Source organism: Mustela erminea, chromosome 17, assembly GCF_009829155.1.
Source record: "Mustela erminea isolate mMusErm1 chromosome 17, mMusErm1.Pri, whole genome shotgun sequence".
Classification (NCBI taxonomy): Eukaryota; Metazoa; Chordata; class Mammalia; order Carnivora; family Mustelidae; genus Mustela; species Mustela erminea.
The window spans coordinates 1,927,104-1,940,211 of record NC_045630.1 but is presented as its reverse complement, the minus strand read 5'-3'; the positions used below and the strand labels follow the sequence as shown (position 1 = coordinate 1,940,211).

General features: G+C 44.8%; 2 protein-coding genes and 1 pseudogene across 7 annotated transcripts in view; 1 reads left to right on the top strand and 2 right to left on the bottom strand.

The window, feature by feature from the left end:
- C17H1orf112 (chromosome 17 C1orf112 homolog) overlaps positions 1-5,390 on the bottom strand; it is a 55,223-nt gene extending 49,833 nt beyond the window's left edge. For 3 of the 5 annotated variants that reach the window (XR_004280090.1, XR_004280091.1, XM_032318302.1), the window contains exons 1-3: positions 5,212-5,386; positions 3,152-3,191; positions 1,547-1,635 (exon numbers count right to left, since the gene is read on the bottom strand). Coding sequence is in view for 1 of the 5 variants with exons in the window: in XM_032318302.1 (XP_032174193.1) it covers positions 1,547-1,635; positions 3,152-3,191; positions 5,212-5,322 (240 nt within the window). In the remaining 4 variants the exon portion in view is untranslated. Of the gene's footprint in view, positions 1-1,546; positions 1,636-3,151; positions 3,192-5,211 lie in introns of all 5 variants that reach the window. The other 2 variants (XR_004280094.1, XR_004280092.1) reach the window with 2 other exon arrangements.
- Positions 5,391-5,463: 73 nt separating this feature from the next.
- Positions 5,464-7,873, top strand: METTL18 (methyltransferase like 18). 2 transcript variants are annotated; one of them, XM_032318320.1, is made up of 2 exons: positions 5,464-5,487; positions 6,491-7,873. In XM_032318320.1, the coding sequence occupies exon 2, from the start codon at positions 6,697-6,699 to the stop codon at positions 7,807-7,809; it is 1,113 nt and encodes a 370-aa protein (XP_032174211.1). In that variant the 5' UTR covers positions 5,464-5,487; positions 6,491-6,696; the 3' UTR covers positions 7,810-7,873. The 2 variants fall into 2 exon arrangements, with proteins under 2 accessions (XP_032174211.1, XP_032174210.1); XM_032318319.1 differs by lacking the exon at positions 5,464-5,487 and adding an exon at positions 6,083-6,104.
- Positions 7,874-10,878: 3,005 nt separating this feature from the next.
- Positions 10,879-11,357, bottom strand: LOC116576560 (annotated as a pseudogene).
- Between the last annotated feature and the right edge of the window lie 1,751 nt (positions 11,358-13,108).

Genomic DNA, 13,108 nt, shown 5'->3' with positions numbered 1-13,108 from the left:
ACAATAAAGGTTGATGGTCTCAACCAATCGATGTTCACATGGATATTTATAAGGGTATTTTCCAGGAGTGATGATGAATTTGTGTTGAATTACCTATTCACTTGCATTTTAACCAACTTCCTGTTCTGAACAACTAAAAATACCATTTCTGGGGTAGGGGTACTATATGTGACCTTAGAACTAAGTTTTTTGTTTTTTGGGTTTTCTTAAATGTTGTATTAGTCACCATACAGTACATCACTAGCTTTTGACGAACTGTCCCCAGATTCATTGTTTACCTAGAACACTCAGTGCTCCATGCAATACGTGCCTCCTTAATACCCACCACAGGGCCAACCCATCCCCCACACCCTCTCCTCTAAAACCCTCAGTTTGTTTCTCAGAGTCCACCGTCTCTCATAAGAACTAAGTTTGTTTTTGGTTTTTTTTTTGGTCTGCGAAGTTAGCTACCCTAAGATCTCAATACTCAGATTTTTCTAAACAATTTAAATGGCCTAAACATTGGAAGAATAACAACACAATGTAATCAAATAGGACAGTTTCCCAAAGGCAAGCTAACATTCAACATCCTTATTTTAATCTGTGTAACAGCTGGATCTTCTTCTGATAGTCAAGAACAAATTCTAAGAAACTTTTAGATAGAGAACAGTAGAATGAATATGAGTAATAGAAATTTTGATGATTATCTGCTTCAAAGCTAAACTTGGAAATCATTTTAAAAAATGTTTTACTTTTGGCACCAAAATATCTTTAATACTTTTCATTAAAAATAATGCCTGTGCTTTTCAGAGAAAAAGTATACTATAAATATCTAAAAGGTAATAGGAAATACAGTAAAAGGTAATAACATAGTTGGTGAACTTAATGTCTTCTCTTGGTTATTTGATTTTACCAACATTCCAGCCTTTTTTTATTCTAAGACTTCTTCAATAAAATTTGGCTCCAGGGGAGCCTAGGTGGCTCAGTGAGTTGAGTGTCAAACTCTTGGTTTCAGCTCAGGTCCTGATCTCAAGGTTGTGAGATCAAGTCCTGCATAGGTCTCCACACTCCCCAGGGAATCTGCTTGCGATTCTCTCTCCTTCTCCCTGTGCTCCTCCCCCATGCTCTCTCCTACCCTCTCTCTCTAAAATAAATACATAAATCTTTTTTAAAAATTGGCTCCATTTTTCTAGACAATAAAATTTAATGATTATGAATAAACTCTACAGAGAAGATCTTAGCTAATTTCATCACTCACCCCAAATATTTATTGAACTGTCTTAAAATACAGAAGTACTTAAGATTACCTACAAATAATAAAATTCAATTAAAGGACCTATGCTACTTAAAATTATAATGCTTTTAATCACCTAATGATCACACTAATACCATTATGTTCTCACCTGAGATCTATTTCTTGCTAAATTATTTGTATATTGTATATCAAATAATCTGATACATTAAAAAATAAAGCAGCCAAAGTTAAGAATAAATGATTTAAAACTCAGAATAGGTTTAAACAGCCTTTATAACACGTTGACTGATTAAGATGACAACAGTACTACACCTTTGGCAGCACTTGTGAGAAGAAAGTCTCTTCCAGTGTCAGGTGGTCCATATGAGGTAAAAACATTTCCACAATAATTTTCAGAATTTCTATAAAGCAAAATAGTAACATATTTCTAAGTCACGTGGGAGAACCAAGATCACCGCCACTTCCCCAAATGCAAGAATATGTAAGTACTACCAATCTGAAGCTTTGTAGTTTCAAAAATGCCATTTTCTATGTAGAAAAACTATGTTTATTAAACATATTAAACTATGTTTATTAAAAGATTTTACTGGAACACAAGGGTGGCTCAGTCAGGTGTCTGCTCAGGTCATGATCCTGGGACCCTGGGATGGAGCCCAGTATCAGGCTCCCTGCTCCTCTCTCTGCCTGCCACTACCTCTGCTTATATGCTCTCTCTCTCTCTCTCTGACAAATAAGTAAATAATCTTTTTTAAAAATTTATTACACACACACACACACACACGAGCGGGGTGGGCAGGGAGGAGAGGGAAAGGAAGAGAAAGCAGCAGACTCCTCGTTGAGCAAGGAGACTGACACAGGACTCGATCCCCGGACCCTGAGATTATGACCTGAGCCAAAGGCAAACACTTAACCAACTGAGTCACCCAGGCACCCCTACACAGAGAAACCATTAAGTATCTAAAATAATAACAAGAAAACAAACACTCGAAAAAATAATCTGTATGTCCACCCTTTGCGGACCACTTAAAGGATGTGGGTACATCTACTGAATAGAATTTGCTATCATTAAAATCATTATTAGAGATCATTTAAAACCATGAAAAAATATTCACAATACTCTAAGGTTAAATGATCAAGCTTCCAAAATAGTGTAATCCCAATCTCAATATAAACATGTACATACAAAGAACAGTAGCCTGGCAAGAACGTATAGAATCAAGATGAAAATGTTCTATACTAAAATCTTAACCATTTCAGATTAATGGATATTTCACTATCTGTTCTGATTTTCTGCATGTTTCAAATTTTCTACAAAGAGTATGTATAAATATTCACTATAGAAAGATATACACACTTGATCTTAGCCAAAAGGCCGAGAAGCAATCACTGTAGAAATATATATATTGAGGATAAGAAAAAATTACTTAAAAAAACTAGACCCAACAGGCAACACAGATTGAAAATTATAAATATCCACAACCAAAGTGAAATATAAATAGAATAAGCTAACTCAAAATAAGAGTAAACTGTGGTCTGGTCTTTAATTCATCTCTTTTCCTAATTAAATAAGTAAATAAATAAGCCAAGCAAGATTAAAGAACACAAAGATGAGAAAGTCAACCTGAAAGCAGACTGCAAATTAGGTTTTACGTGAGTCTAACCAGTTTAACAACCAACATTAAAAATTTCAATGTGCTTGTATTATTACATTAACCACAGTTAAGGCACCTATTCGAAATAAAATTTTAAAACTTTAAGTACTACTTGAAGGAATTTGGTCATTTTAAGCCACTGAAATTTAGAGGCTGTAACACTAACTACTAGAATACATTTAAAGGGAGTTTGAAACTGTACTGAGATATGCAGGACTCAGACTTTAATGGCATCAAAGTAAACAATTAAGATAATTTTACTTACGAATATGTTCAATCCAATTGTCGGAATGCTGATACATAGAGTAAAAAATTAAGGAAGGTAACAGTATCACAGTAATAGAATATTCCCTGCTAAGAATAAATCTACAAAGCAGCCTTCTTGAAGCTCAGGCAATGAGCAGTAAGAAATTGAAATTAAATTCCAATTACTGGCTTAATTTTACTTTTAAAAATTTAATGTTCTTAGGTAAACAAACTATAATATAATGAAAATACTTCAAGGAAATACTTTCAAAACTGAGCAGGGACAAAACTGTCTTTTCAAACTATGTGTAGTTGACATGCTTTTGACAGAGGAACAGTACAATATAATAAGCCAGAGATTTCTGTTTCTAAAACAGAAAAGGAATTTCTCCCTCCTCTGAACCTCTCTGGTATTTTATCTGCACCTGTATTAAGTCACTCAACATGTTCTTCTTCTCATGTTCCTTGTGTGACTCTTAAAAAGCTCGTCAGACTGAAATTCTCCTGCACATAGCAGACACTTATAAATCTGACAGTAAGTTTTCCTATGTCCATTACAAAAGTTGCGATAATCCCACTATGAAGTGTACACTTGTACACCATTAAAAATTATTAGAAATTCTTACTGTAAAATAAGTATTAAAGGATGTGTCAGCAAGAAAAATGAACAGATTATAACTCCAGAACACTAATACGAGAACTGATTCTTCTGACATCTTGCTTTGCACATACTAATTTTACAGCAGCAATCAAAATGAGGTACAGTCATTAACTCATTTTACTTAGTTCAATAGGGTTGAATTGTCTTACAGAAAAATGTCAGCAAAGGTCAAAAAAACTCTAGTCCCTTCCAAAATTAAACCTCATTTATGACTATGCAGACATGCAGGTAAAAACTAGAAAAGAATATGTAAAATGCAAAATATGCAAATAATGTTTGGGCGATGTGCCTGTAATTAAAAACTCATCCTGGGTGCCTGAGTCGCGGAGCGTCTGCCTTCAGCTGAGATCGTGGTCCCAGGGAGCTGGGACCGAGCCCCGCCTCGGGCTCCCTGCTCTGCGGGAGTCTGCTTCTCTCTCTCCCTCTCCCCTGCTTTTGTTCCCTCTCTCGCTTTGTCTCTTTCCGTCAAATAACAAATAAAATCTTAGGGGGAAAAAAAAGACAAAAGACAAGACTGGGGGGAGACGAGGTTTAGGTTGTCCTGCAGGTGAAATCCTGCAGAACCGAGCGAGAACGCGGACCTGCAGCTACTGAAGGCCCCGTGGCCTGAAGCGCAAAGAGGACCCGCGCTCCGCCGCGTGTGGCCTGGACCACTGCCCAGCAGGTTCGGGGCGGCGGACAGGCTTTCCCAGTCCGGCGTCGAGGACCCGGCTCTGAACCCGCACGACGGCTAAGAAAGCTTCCGCAGCTCGGCGGGGCCGCGAGAACGTGTCCCCGAGGCGGCGCGCGTCTGCCCGCGGCTGCGAGCATCCGAGGCTCCCCGGACCGAAGGCGGCTCTTCCTTCACGCGCAGCTCCGTGCTGAAGGCGGGCCCCCGGCTGGCGGCCTCCAGGCGCCCACAGCGAGACTAACCGGGCGGCCAGCCCCGGACGCGGCGGGCGAGCCACGGCGCGGCAGCAGCTCCCCCTCCGCAGCCACGACGGGAAGCGGCCCCGGGAAGAGGGCGGCGCGCGTTCCCTGGGCCGCTCACGCCCCCGGAGCCCCGCACGTCTGCGCGCGTCGGTGCCCGCAGCGCCGCGGGGCCCGCACCGGCGCAGCGTCCTGGCGGGCAGGGCCCGTCTGCCCCGCACTCAGCGGACCGGTCAGGCCCGGGAAGCCGCGCCCCGCGCTGCCCCGGCGAAGGCGTCCGCCCTGACGGCACGCAGAGGACTCAGCCGCACAAGGAGTGGAAGAGACGCCACAGGCTCGGCCCCGGCGGGCGGCCACCGGCGCGAACCCGCCCGCGCCCTCCTCGGCCTCGGCGGCTCCTCCGCCCACCCGCGCCCAGCGAGGGTTCAGACCGCCAGCGCGCCGCGGCCGGAGCGAAGCCGCGAGGCCTCCCCCTCCTCCTCCGTGGGACGAGAGCCCGGGAAGGATATGAGGAGCCGCGGCAGGACGGACGGCAGCTCGCGGCGGCACAGCTCCTCCGGCCAGCTCCTCAACTCCTCCAGCGGCGCGGCGCTCCCCGGCGCCGCGCGCCCCTCCGACATGCCTCGCCCGCGCGCAGCTTCGAGCCGCCCGCCACCGCCCAGACCGGAAGCTCCCGGCAGGCCTTGCGCGCTCTCGCCGGCGCCGGGACCATAGAGAGGGGGCGGGCGGCGCTCCCGGGGCGCTGGAGCCGCGCCTGATTGGCCCGCGGAGGACTCGCCTCACCGGTGCGCGCTCCGCCTCCCGAGCGAGGGCCCCGCGGGGCGCGCGGACTCTCCGTGCCGGTGCCGAGACCTTCCCGGCTGCGAGCGTTCTCAGAGCCGGGTCGCTGACGCGCTGCCCTGACGCACTTTGGGGGCTGCAAGCGGAACCCCCCGACTTGCTACCGCCTCTTCCCTGCGACTTCTGGGCTCCCGGGCGACCTGGGACTTGAAAAGCGAATCCGAGCCCCGGGGCGCGGGGGGCGCGGGGAGAAACAGGCACGTGCGGTGGCCCCCCGGGTCGGTCCGCTGTCCTGACGCGCCGCCGCCGCCGCCGGCCGGGCTGGGCTGGAGCGGGCGGCGCCGAGGCGTCCCGCGGGGCTGGTGCCGCCCGCAGCCTCGGGGAAGTGGCTCCGCGGGCCGCGACTCTCCGGTCGGGCCGCGGCTGGTTTCTCCGGAGCCAAACCGGCCTTCGCGGGCGGCTCCCGAGTCCTCCCGCTGCGGGCGTCGGCGCCGCGGGGCTTCGCCGGGCGCGTGGCCGGGGTCGCGGGCGGCGGACGCGCCCCGGAGCGCACACGCGCGGGGCCGGAGGGGCTCGGTTCCCTGAAGCGGCCCGAAGTGCGGAGATCCCGCAGCTTCCGGAGGTCGGGGCGTCGCGGCGGGATCACGGCGGGGAGGACCAAGTCGGGCTTGTCCTTCCCGCCCGGCCGCTGTGGGCTTTCGTGTCTGTGCGAGTTGCCGTCCCGTTGTGCTCGTCTGTGTGACGCCTGAGGAGTGTTTCCCTTCGCATCCGTCTCCCTTCACCGCCTTTACAGAAAAGCTGCCGGGGCGGGGGGCGGTAATGTTATGTTTTAATGAAATATGTCATTTTACCTTATTTTAAGAAACCTCTATTTTATTTATTTTTAAATAAGCTCCGTGCTCGATGTGGGGCTTGAACTCCAAGATCGAGTCACATGCTCGACCAACTGGCCCCGCCAGGTGCCCCTCATTTTACTCTTTAGTAACGATTTTCTTTTTTTTCCTCCAGAGCTAATTTGAAAGGAGAGAGATGACCTCTAAAAAGGCGTGTGGAAGCATCTCTCAGTCTGTGTAACTGTGCAAGCAGCGAAGGGAAAATTGATCCCCAACAGAACTAACAAAAATTGAAGCAGGTTTATGTGTGTGTCATCGGCTCTACCCAGAAGTCGAAGAATCCTCCTTTGAATTGAAGGGCTGTGTGCCTCTCTTGAGAGGATGACTTTTCAGTTTAATTTTACTATAGAAAACCATCTGGAAAATGAATCCACACCCCCTGGAGATGGAGCTTTGGCCCTGGATTCCTCCGAAGAGTCTTCAGTCTCAGAGAGTAAAAAAGGTCCACATAGGGACAGAAGACGTTCTACAGAACAGCTTGAGTGGCCTCAGAATCATTTGTTGGAGCATAAGCCAGTGGGCAGCGCAGCTCCCTCTCAAGACACAGACGGCTCAGTCAGTGCAGCAAACAGCTCAGGTAACCTGGAGCCCCATGAAAACCATCCCTGCATGAGAGTGGCCAAAGAGCATCCTATGCCCGAAGATGTAACAAAAGTGCTAGAAAACAAAGTCGTGGAAACATTACCAGGTCCCCAACATGTTAATGTATCCATCGTGAAAACTGTCTTGTTGAAAGAGAACGTCCCTGGAGAAAACATAGTGTCACAAAGCATTTCTTCTCACTCTGATCTGATTTCAGGGGTTTATGAAGGAGGCTTAAAAATCTGGGAATGTACCTTTGACCTACTGGCTTATTTCACAAAGGCCCAAGTAAAATTTGCTGGGAAGAAAGTGTTGGATCTTGGCTGTGGATCTGGGTTGCTCGGTATAGCGGCATTCAAGGGAGGGGCCCGAGAAATTCATTTTCAAGATTATAACAGTACGGTGATTGATGAAGTAACCATACCTAACATAGTGGCTAACTTCACTGTGGAAGATGAAGGAAATGACGTCAACGAACCCGATGTAAAACGACAGAGGAAATCAAAAATAGCACAAGAATTATGTAAATGCCGGTTCTTTTCAGGGGAATGGTCTGAGTTTTGTAAGCTAGTACTAAGTAGTGAGAACTTCTTTGAAAAATATGATCTCATTCTCACCTCAGAAACCATTTACAATCCAGATTATTACAGTACTTTGCACCAGACATTCCTTGGATTGTTAGATAAGAATGGACGGGTGCTTTTAGCAAGCAAAGCACATTATTTTGGTGTAGGTGGAGGCACTTACCTCTTTCAGAAGTTCGTAGAAGAAAGAAATGTATTTGAGACCAGAACACTTGAAATAATTGATGAAGGACTAAAGAGATTCCTAATTGAAATGACTTTTAAGTAACTGATTTATTGTCCACCAAGTGTCCTAAGTGAAATAAACAGCATAGCCAAAAACTTGTTTCGAATATTTGATTTCTGCTTTGCTGTTATTTTTTTAATTATGATGTTTGTTTATCCAAGTAATATACCAGCTATATTAATAACATGTACTTGCTAGGGAAGACTGAATAAATAGTGTCGTGAGCATTTGATGAGATCTAGGTGATTATTTTGTGGGAACGTTTCCTGTTCTCTACCTTTATTTTATCTGGCCTTTCTACCACCTTTTTTTTTTTTTTTTTAAATTTTATTTATTTATTTGTCAGAGAGAGAGGAGCAAGAGCGAGCACAGGAAGACAGAGTGGCAGGCAGAGGCAGAGGGAGAAGCAGGCTCCCTGCCAAGCAAGGAGCCCTATATGGGACTCGATCCCAGGACGCTGGGATCGTGACCTGAGCTAAAGGCAGCTGCTTAACCAACTGAGCCACCCAAGTGTCCCTCTACCACCTTTGACATTACATAAATTTGTTCTCAGGGAAACTTAACACTTCTTTTCTTTCTTTTTCTTTTTTTTTTTAAAGATGTTATGTATTTATTTCACAGAGAGAAAGTGAGCATAAGCAGGGTGAGTGGCAAAGGGAGAGGGAGAAGGAGGCTCCCCGCTGAGCAGGGATCCCGATGCGGGCCTCTATACCAGGACTCTGGGATCATGACCTGAGCTGAAGGCAGATGCTTAACCAAATGAGCCACCCAGGTGCCCCACCACTTGGTATTTTTAGTTTGAACTTCTTTCAGTCTTCATTAGTTCCTGTTTACATGAAGTGCCTGTGGTCAGATGACCCTGCCATTAATATAAGGCCATACAGATGTATCACTAAATGGTACAAACCTAAATACTAGACTGAACACCTTAGGTAACTAGGAAAAAGTTTTCTATTTTTTGTATTCATTTATCTCCTATAAGAATAAGAATGCTGAGCACTTGAATTCACACAGATGGGAGAAATAAAGGGGAATCATGATAGTATAAAAGTTGCACAGAAAACCCAATAAAAAATAAACACTAGGGCACCTGGGTGGCTCAGTGGGTTAAGCCTCTGCCTTCAGCTCAGGTCATGATCTCAGGGTCCTGGGATCGAGCCCCGCTCCGGGCTCTCTGCTCAGCGGGGAGCCTGCTTTCTCCTCTGTGCCTGCCAGTCTGCCTACTTGTGCTCTCTGTCAAATAAATAAATAAAATGTTTAAAAAAAAAAATTAAAAAAAAATACTAAAAAAAATCCCACCAATTGATAACCTAAATTTTCACCTCAAGACACCAAAAAAAGACAAGCAAACTATCCCCAACAGAGGCAGAAAGAAGGAAATAAAGATTAAAGCAGAGGTCACCAAATAGAGAATAGAGGAACAATAGATAAAATTGAACAAAACCCACAGTGGGGTCTTTGAAAAGATCAACACACTCGCCAAATCTTCAGCTAGACTTACCAAGAAAAAGTATCAAATTATTAAAATCAGTAATGAAAGAGGGAGTAGTATTAGTGACCTTACAGAAATGAAACAGCTTTTAAGGAAATTACACGAGATTGTACTAAGTGAAAAGACACTGCATTCAGGGGCCTGGAAGACAGCGTTGTTAATTCCGTAAACTGATCAGCAGATTGACCAGTCCCTAAGAAACCCTCAAGTCATTCACACATTTGTTATCTCTTGTCTCTTTCATGGTAATCACTGTGGGCTCCCATGCATTTGCAAATTACCTTTTACAACCTTAAAAGACACAAAAGCCAAGTGTTGAACTATGTTGAACTTAGAATTAAGCCTTTGGATCTCTTTACTCAGTGCTGAAGACAGATTTTGAAAATTAAAGTTTTTAATTTTTCTAAAAAAGATTTTATTTCTTTATTAGAGAGAGGGAGAAGTAGACTCCCTGCTAAGCAGAGAGCCCAATGTGGAGCTTGATCCCAGGATTCTGAGATCATGGCCTCAGCTGAAAGCAGACGCTTAATGAAAGGAGCCACCTAGGTGCCCCTAAACTTTTTAAATTTGATAACTATGGATTCATATGGGAGAATATATGTGAAAAATAATGCAAAGAGACTTTGTATTCCCAATGGTGACATCTTGCGAAACTATGGTACAGTATGACAACTAGAAAATTGACATTGATATTGTCAAAATAGAAGAGTTTCATCAACACAGAGGTTCCTCTGTTGTCCTTTTTTTTTTTTTTTTTTTTGGCTACACCCACTTTCCTCTCTGGTTCCTTCCTTTCCTAACCCCCTGGAAACTATAGCCCTGTTCATCTCTATAATTTGTCATTTAAAGCACGTCATACACAGCTGCCCCCATGGCACAGTCAGTTAAGCATCCAACTCTCGGTTTTGGCTCAGGTCGTGATTTCAAGGTGGTGAGATCAAGACACTGGTCGGGTTCCACTCCCTGCAGAGTCTGCCAAGGTTCCTCTCCTTCTCCACCCCAGCACCCCCATCCCACTCTCTCCTCTCTTGCTCTCTCTCTAAATCCTTAAAACATCCTTTAAAAAATAAATAAAAATTGGGGCGCCTGGGTGGCTCAGTGGTTTAAGCCTCTGCCTTCAGCTCGGGTCATGATCTCAGGGTCCTGGGATCCAGCCCCGCATCGGGCTCTCTGCTCAGCGGGGAGCCTGCTTCCCCCTCTCTCTCTGCCTGCCTCTCTGCCTACTTGTGATCTCTCTCTGTCTATCAAATAAATAAATAAAAATCTTTTAAAAAATAAATAAAAATTAAAAATGTGTCACCTTTTGGAATTAGCTTTATTTCAGTTAACATAATCTAATCATCTAATGTCATTGCATTTATCAATAGGTTGTTTCTTTTTTCTCTTTTTGTTGTTGGATAGTGTTAAAAAAAAAAAAAAACTTATGGTGCTTATTGTTAACCCCTGTGGCTACAGGAGTAGGAGACCCTAGGGAAAAAGAATAGCCAAGGAAAATCCCAAATTCTGGGGAGCATAGATTCCTTACTAGTTAAATAAGAAAGAGGACAGAAAAAGGTTTTGATTCTTTTTTTTTTTTATCATGAAAAAACTGTATTTAGATTTAGCCAGCTGGACTCAGTTTAGATGATCCCAATTTTGTTGGCAACATCCAAAGCATCATAGTCAGGGGCCAGCCGAACGTATGCCTTCTTCTCTCCATCAGGCCTGATTAAGGTGTTGACCTTGGCTACATCAATGTCATAGAGCTTCTTCACAGCCTGTTTGATCTGGTGCTTGTTGGCCTTGACATCCACAATGAACACAAGTGTGTTGTTGTCTTCTATTTTCTTCATGGCTGACTCAGTAGTCAGGGGGAACTTGATGATGGCATAGTGGTCAAGTTTGTTTCTCCTGGGGGCGCTCTTTCGAGGGTATTTGGGTTGCCTTCGGAGACGCAGAGTTTTGGGTCATCGAAACGTAGGTGATGTGCGGATCTTCTTTTTTTTGTGACTGTGGACGCCTTTCAGCACCGCTTTCTTGGCTTTCAAAGCCTTTGCTTTGGCTTCGGCTTTGGGAGGGGCAGGGGCTTCCTTCTTAGCTTTCGGCGCCATCTTCGTAAAAGGGTTGATTCTTTTTTTTTTAAAGATTTTATTTTTATTATTTATTTGACAGACAGATCACAAGTAGGCAGAGAGGCAGGCAGAGAGACACTCCATTCTAGGACCCTGGGATCATGACCTGAGCCGAAGGCAGAGGCTTTGACCACTGAGCCACCCAGGTGCCCCAAAGGTTTTGATTCTAATGTGAAAATGTTCACATTTGACATGCCTGAAGTTGGGATCTGCCTTCCTATTTATAGCTGTAGCATAATTGGAAGTAGTTTCTTTTCCCCTTCCTTGGAGGTACCTAAAACAATCATACAGCTTGGGCTCAATGAAATGTGCTCTTGACTGGGCATCAGTCAGGTAGGGACTTTTTATATAGCACCTTGCTTAATAGAACATTGTGAAGTATGTATCACCTCCACTTAGTAAGATTATAGTAGCTACCAGTTTTCAGCATTTACTGTATGCTGGGCAGAAGAGTTTTACATAGGCTAATACTTCATAACAGCCCTCGATTAGGTTATAATTGCTATCTGCACTTTATAGATAAAGAAGTTGAGACTCAAAGAAATTGGCGAATTGATCCCAGTCACACCCTCCCCTGGACCCAGAATCTGAATAGAAGTCTTTTTAAAGCTTTTCTGTTTCCACCAGTCCAGTGGTCTTAACCTTACCAATGCCTGTCTTTCATTACAGATACTGCCTTTTTTTTTTTTAAGATTTTTATTTATTTATTTGTCAGAGAGCGAGCGAGCGAGAGCACAGGCAGACAGAGTGGAAGGCGAGTCAGAGGGAGAAGCAGGCTCCCTGCGGAGCAAGGAGCCCGATGTGGGACTCGATCCCAGGACGCTGGGACCATGACCTGAGCCGAAGGCAGCTGCCCAACCAACTGAGCCACCCAGGCGTCCCCAGATACTGCTTTAAAAAAAAAAAAAAAATTTGTTTATTTTTTTGAGAGAGCAAGAGAGAGAGAGAGAGCATGAGATGGGGTGAGGCAGAGGGATAGGGAGAATAAGACTCCCCACTGAGCAGGGAGCCCGATGCAGGGGCTCGATCCTAGGATCCCCGGCATCATGACCTGAGCCGAAGGCACTTAACCGACCTAGCCACCCAGGAGCCCCATCACAATTATTTCTTAGCACCCTTATATTATTCTGGAATGGAAGTCATAGTTAAAGAAACTAATTACACCCAGCATCAATTATATTGGGGCACCTGGGCAGCTCAGTCTGACTTTGGCTCACGTCATGATCTCAGGTGCTGGGAGCCTTGAGCCCTGCATTGGGCTCCCCGCCCAGCAGGGAGTCTCTGTTTCTTTCTGCCCCTCCCCTGACTCGTGTGCACTTTCTCTTTCTCTCAAATAAATAAAATCTTTTTAAAAATTATATTGTATGTAAATCCCTAATGTATATGTAATCATATATGTCATATTCATGATACACATATGTATATTAAACTATAACGAAGAAAGTCACAAATAATTTTTATCTCATCAAGTCAGTGTTGACGTGTAGCAATAGAGAAGACATGTCGTGGTCAGATACTTATACCTGGGCTATTATTACTTTCCCTCTCCCTCCTCTCTCTCTCCCCCCTGTCCCTCTCTCTCCCTCTCTCTCGGCCTCTCCCACCCCTCCCCCCCTCTCTGGATTGGATGAATAAATCTTTAAAAAAAAAAGTAGGACCATCATCTACATCATCTATAGAGTAGGTTGTCAAAGGTTGTGCTTTCTCAGGATTAATACCCTATTGGAAAGAAACTATG

Excerpts from the sequence above, each read along its gene's own strand:
- METTL18 (XM_032318320.1), top strand. The coding sequence starts at position 6,697 with ATGACTTTTCAGTTTAATTTTACTATAGAAAACCATCTGGAAAATGAA.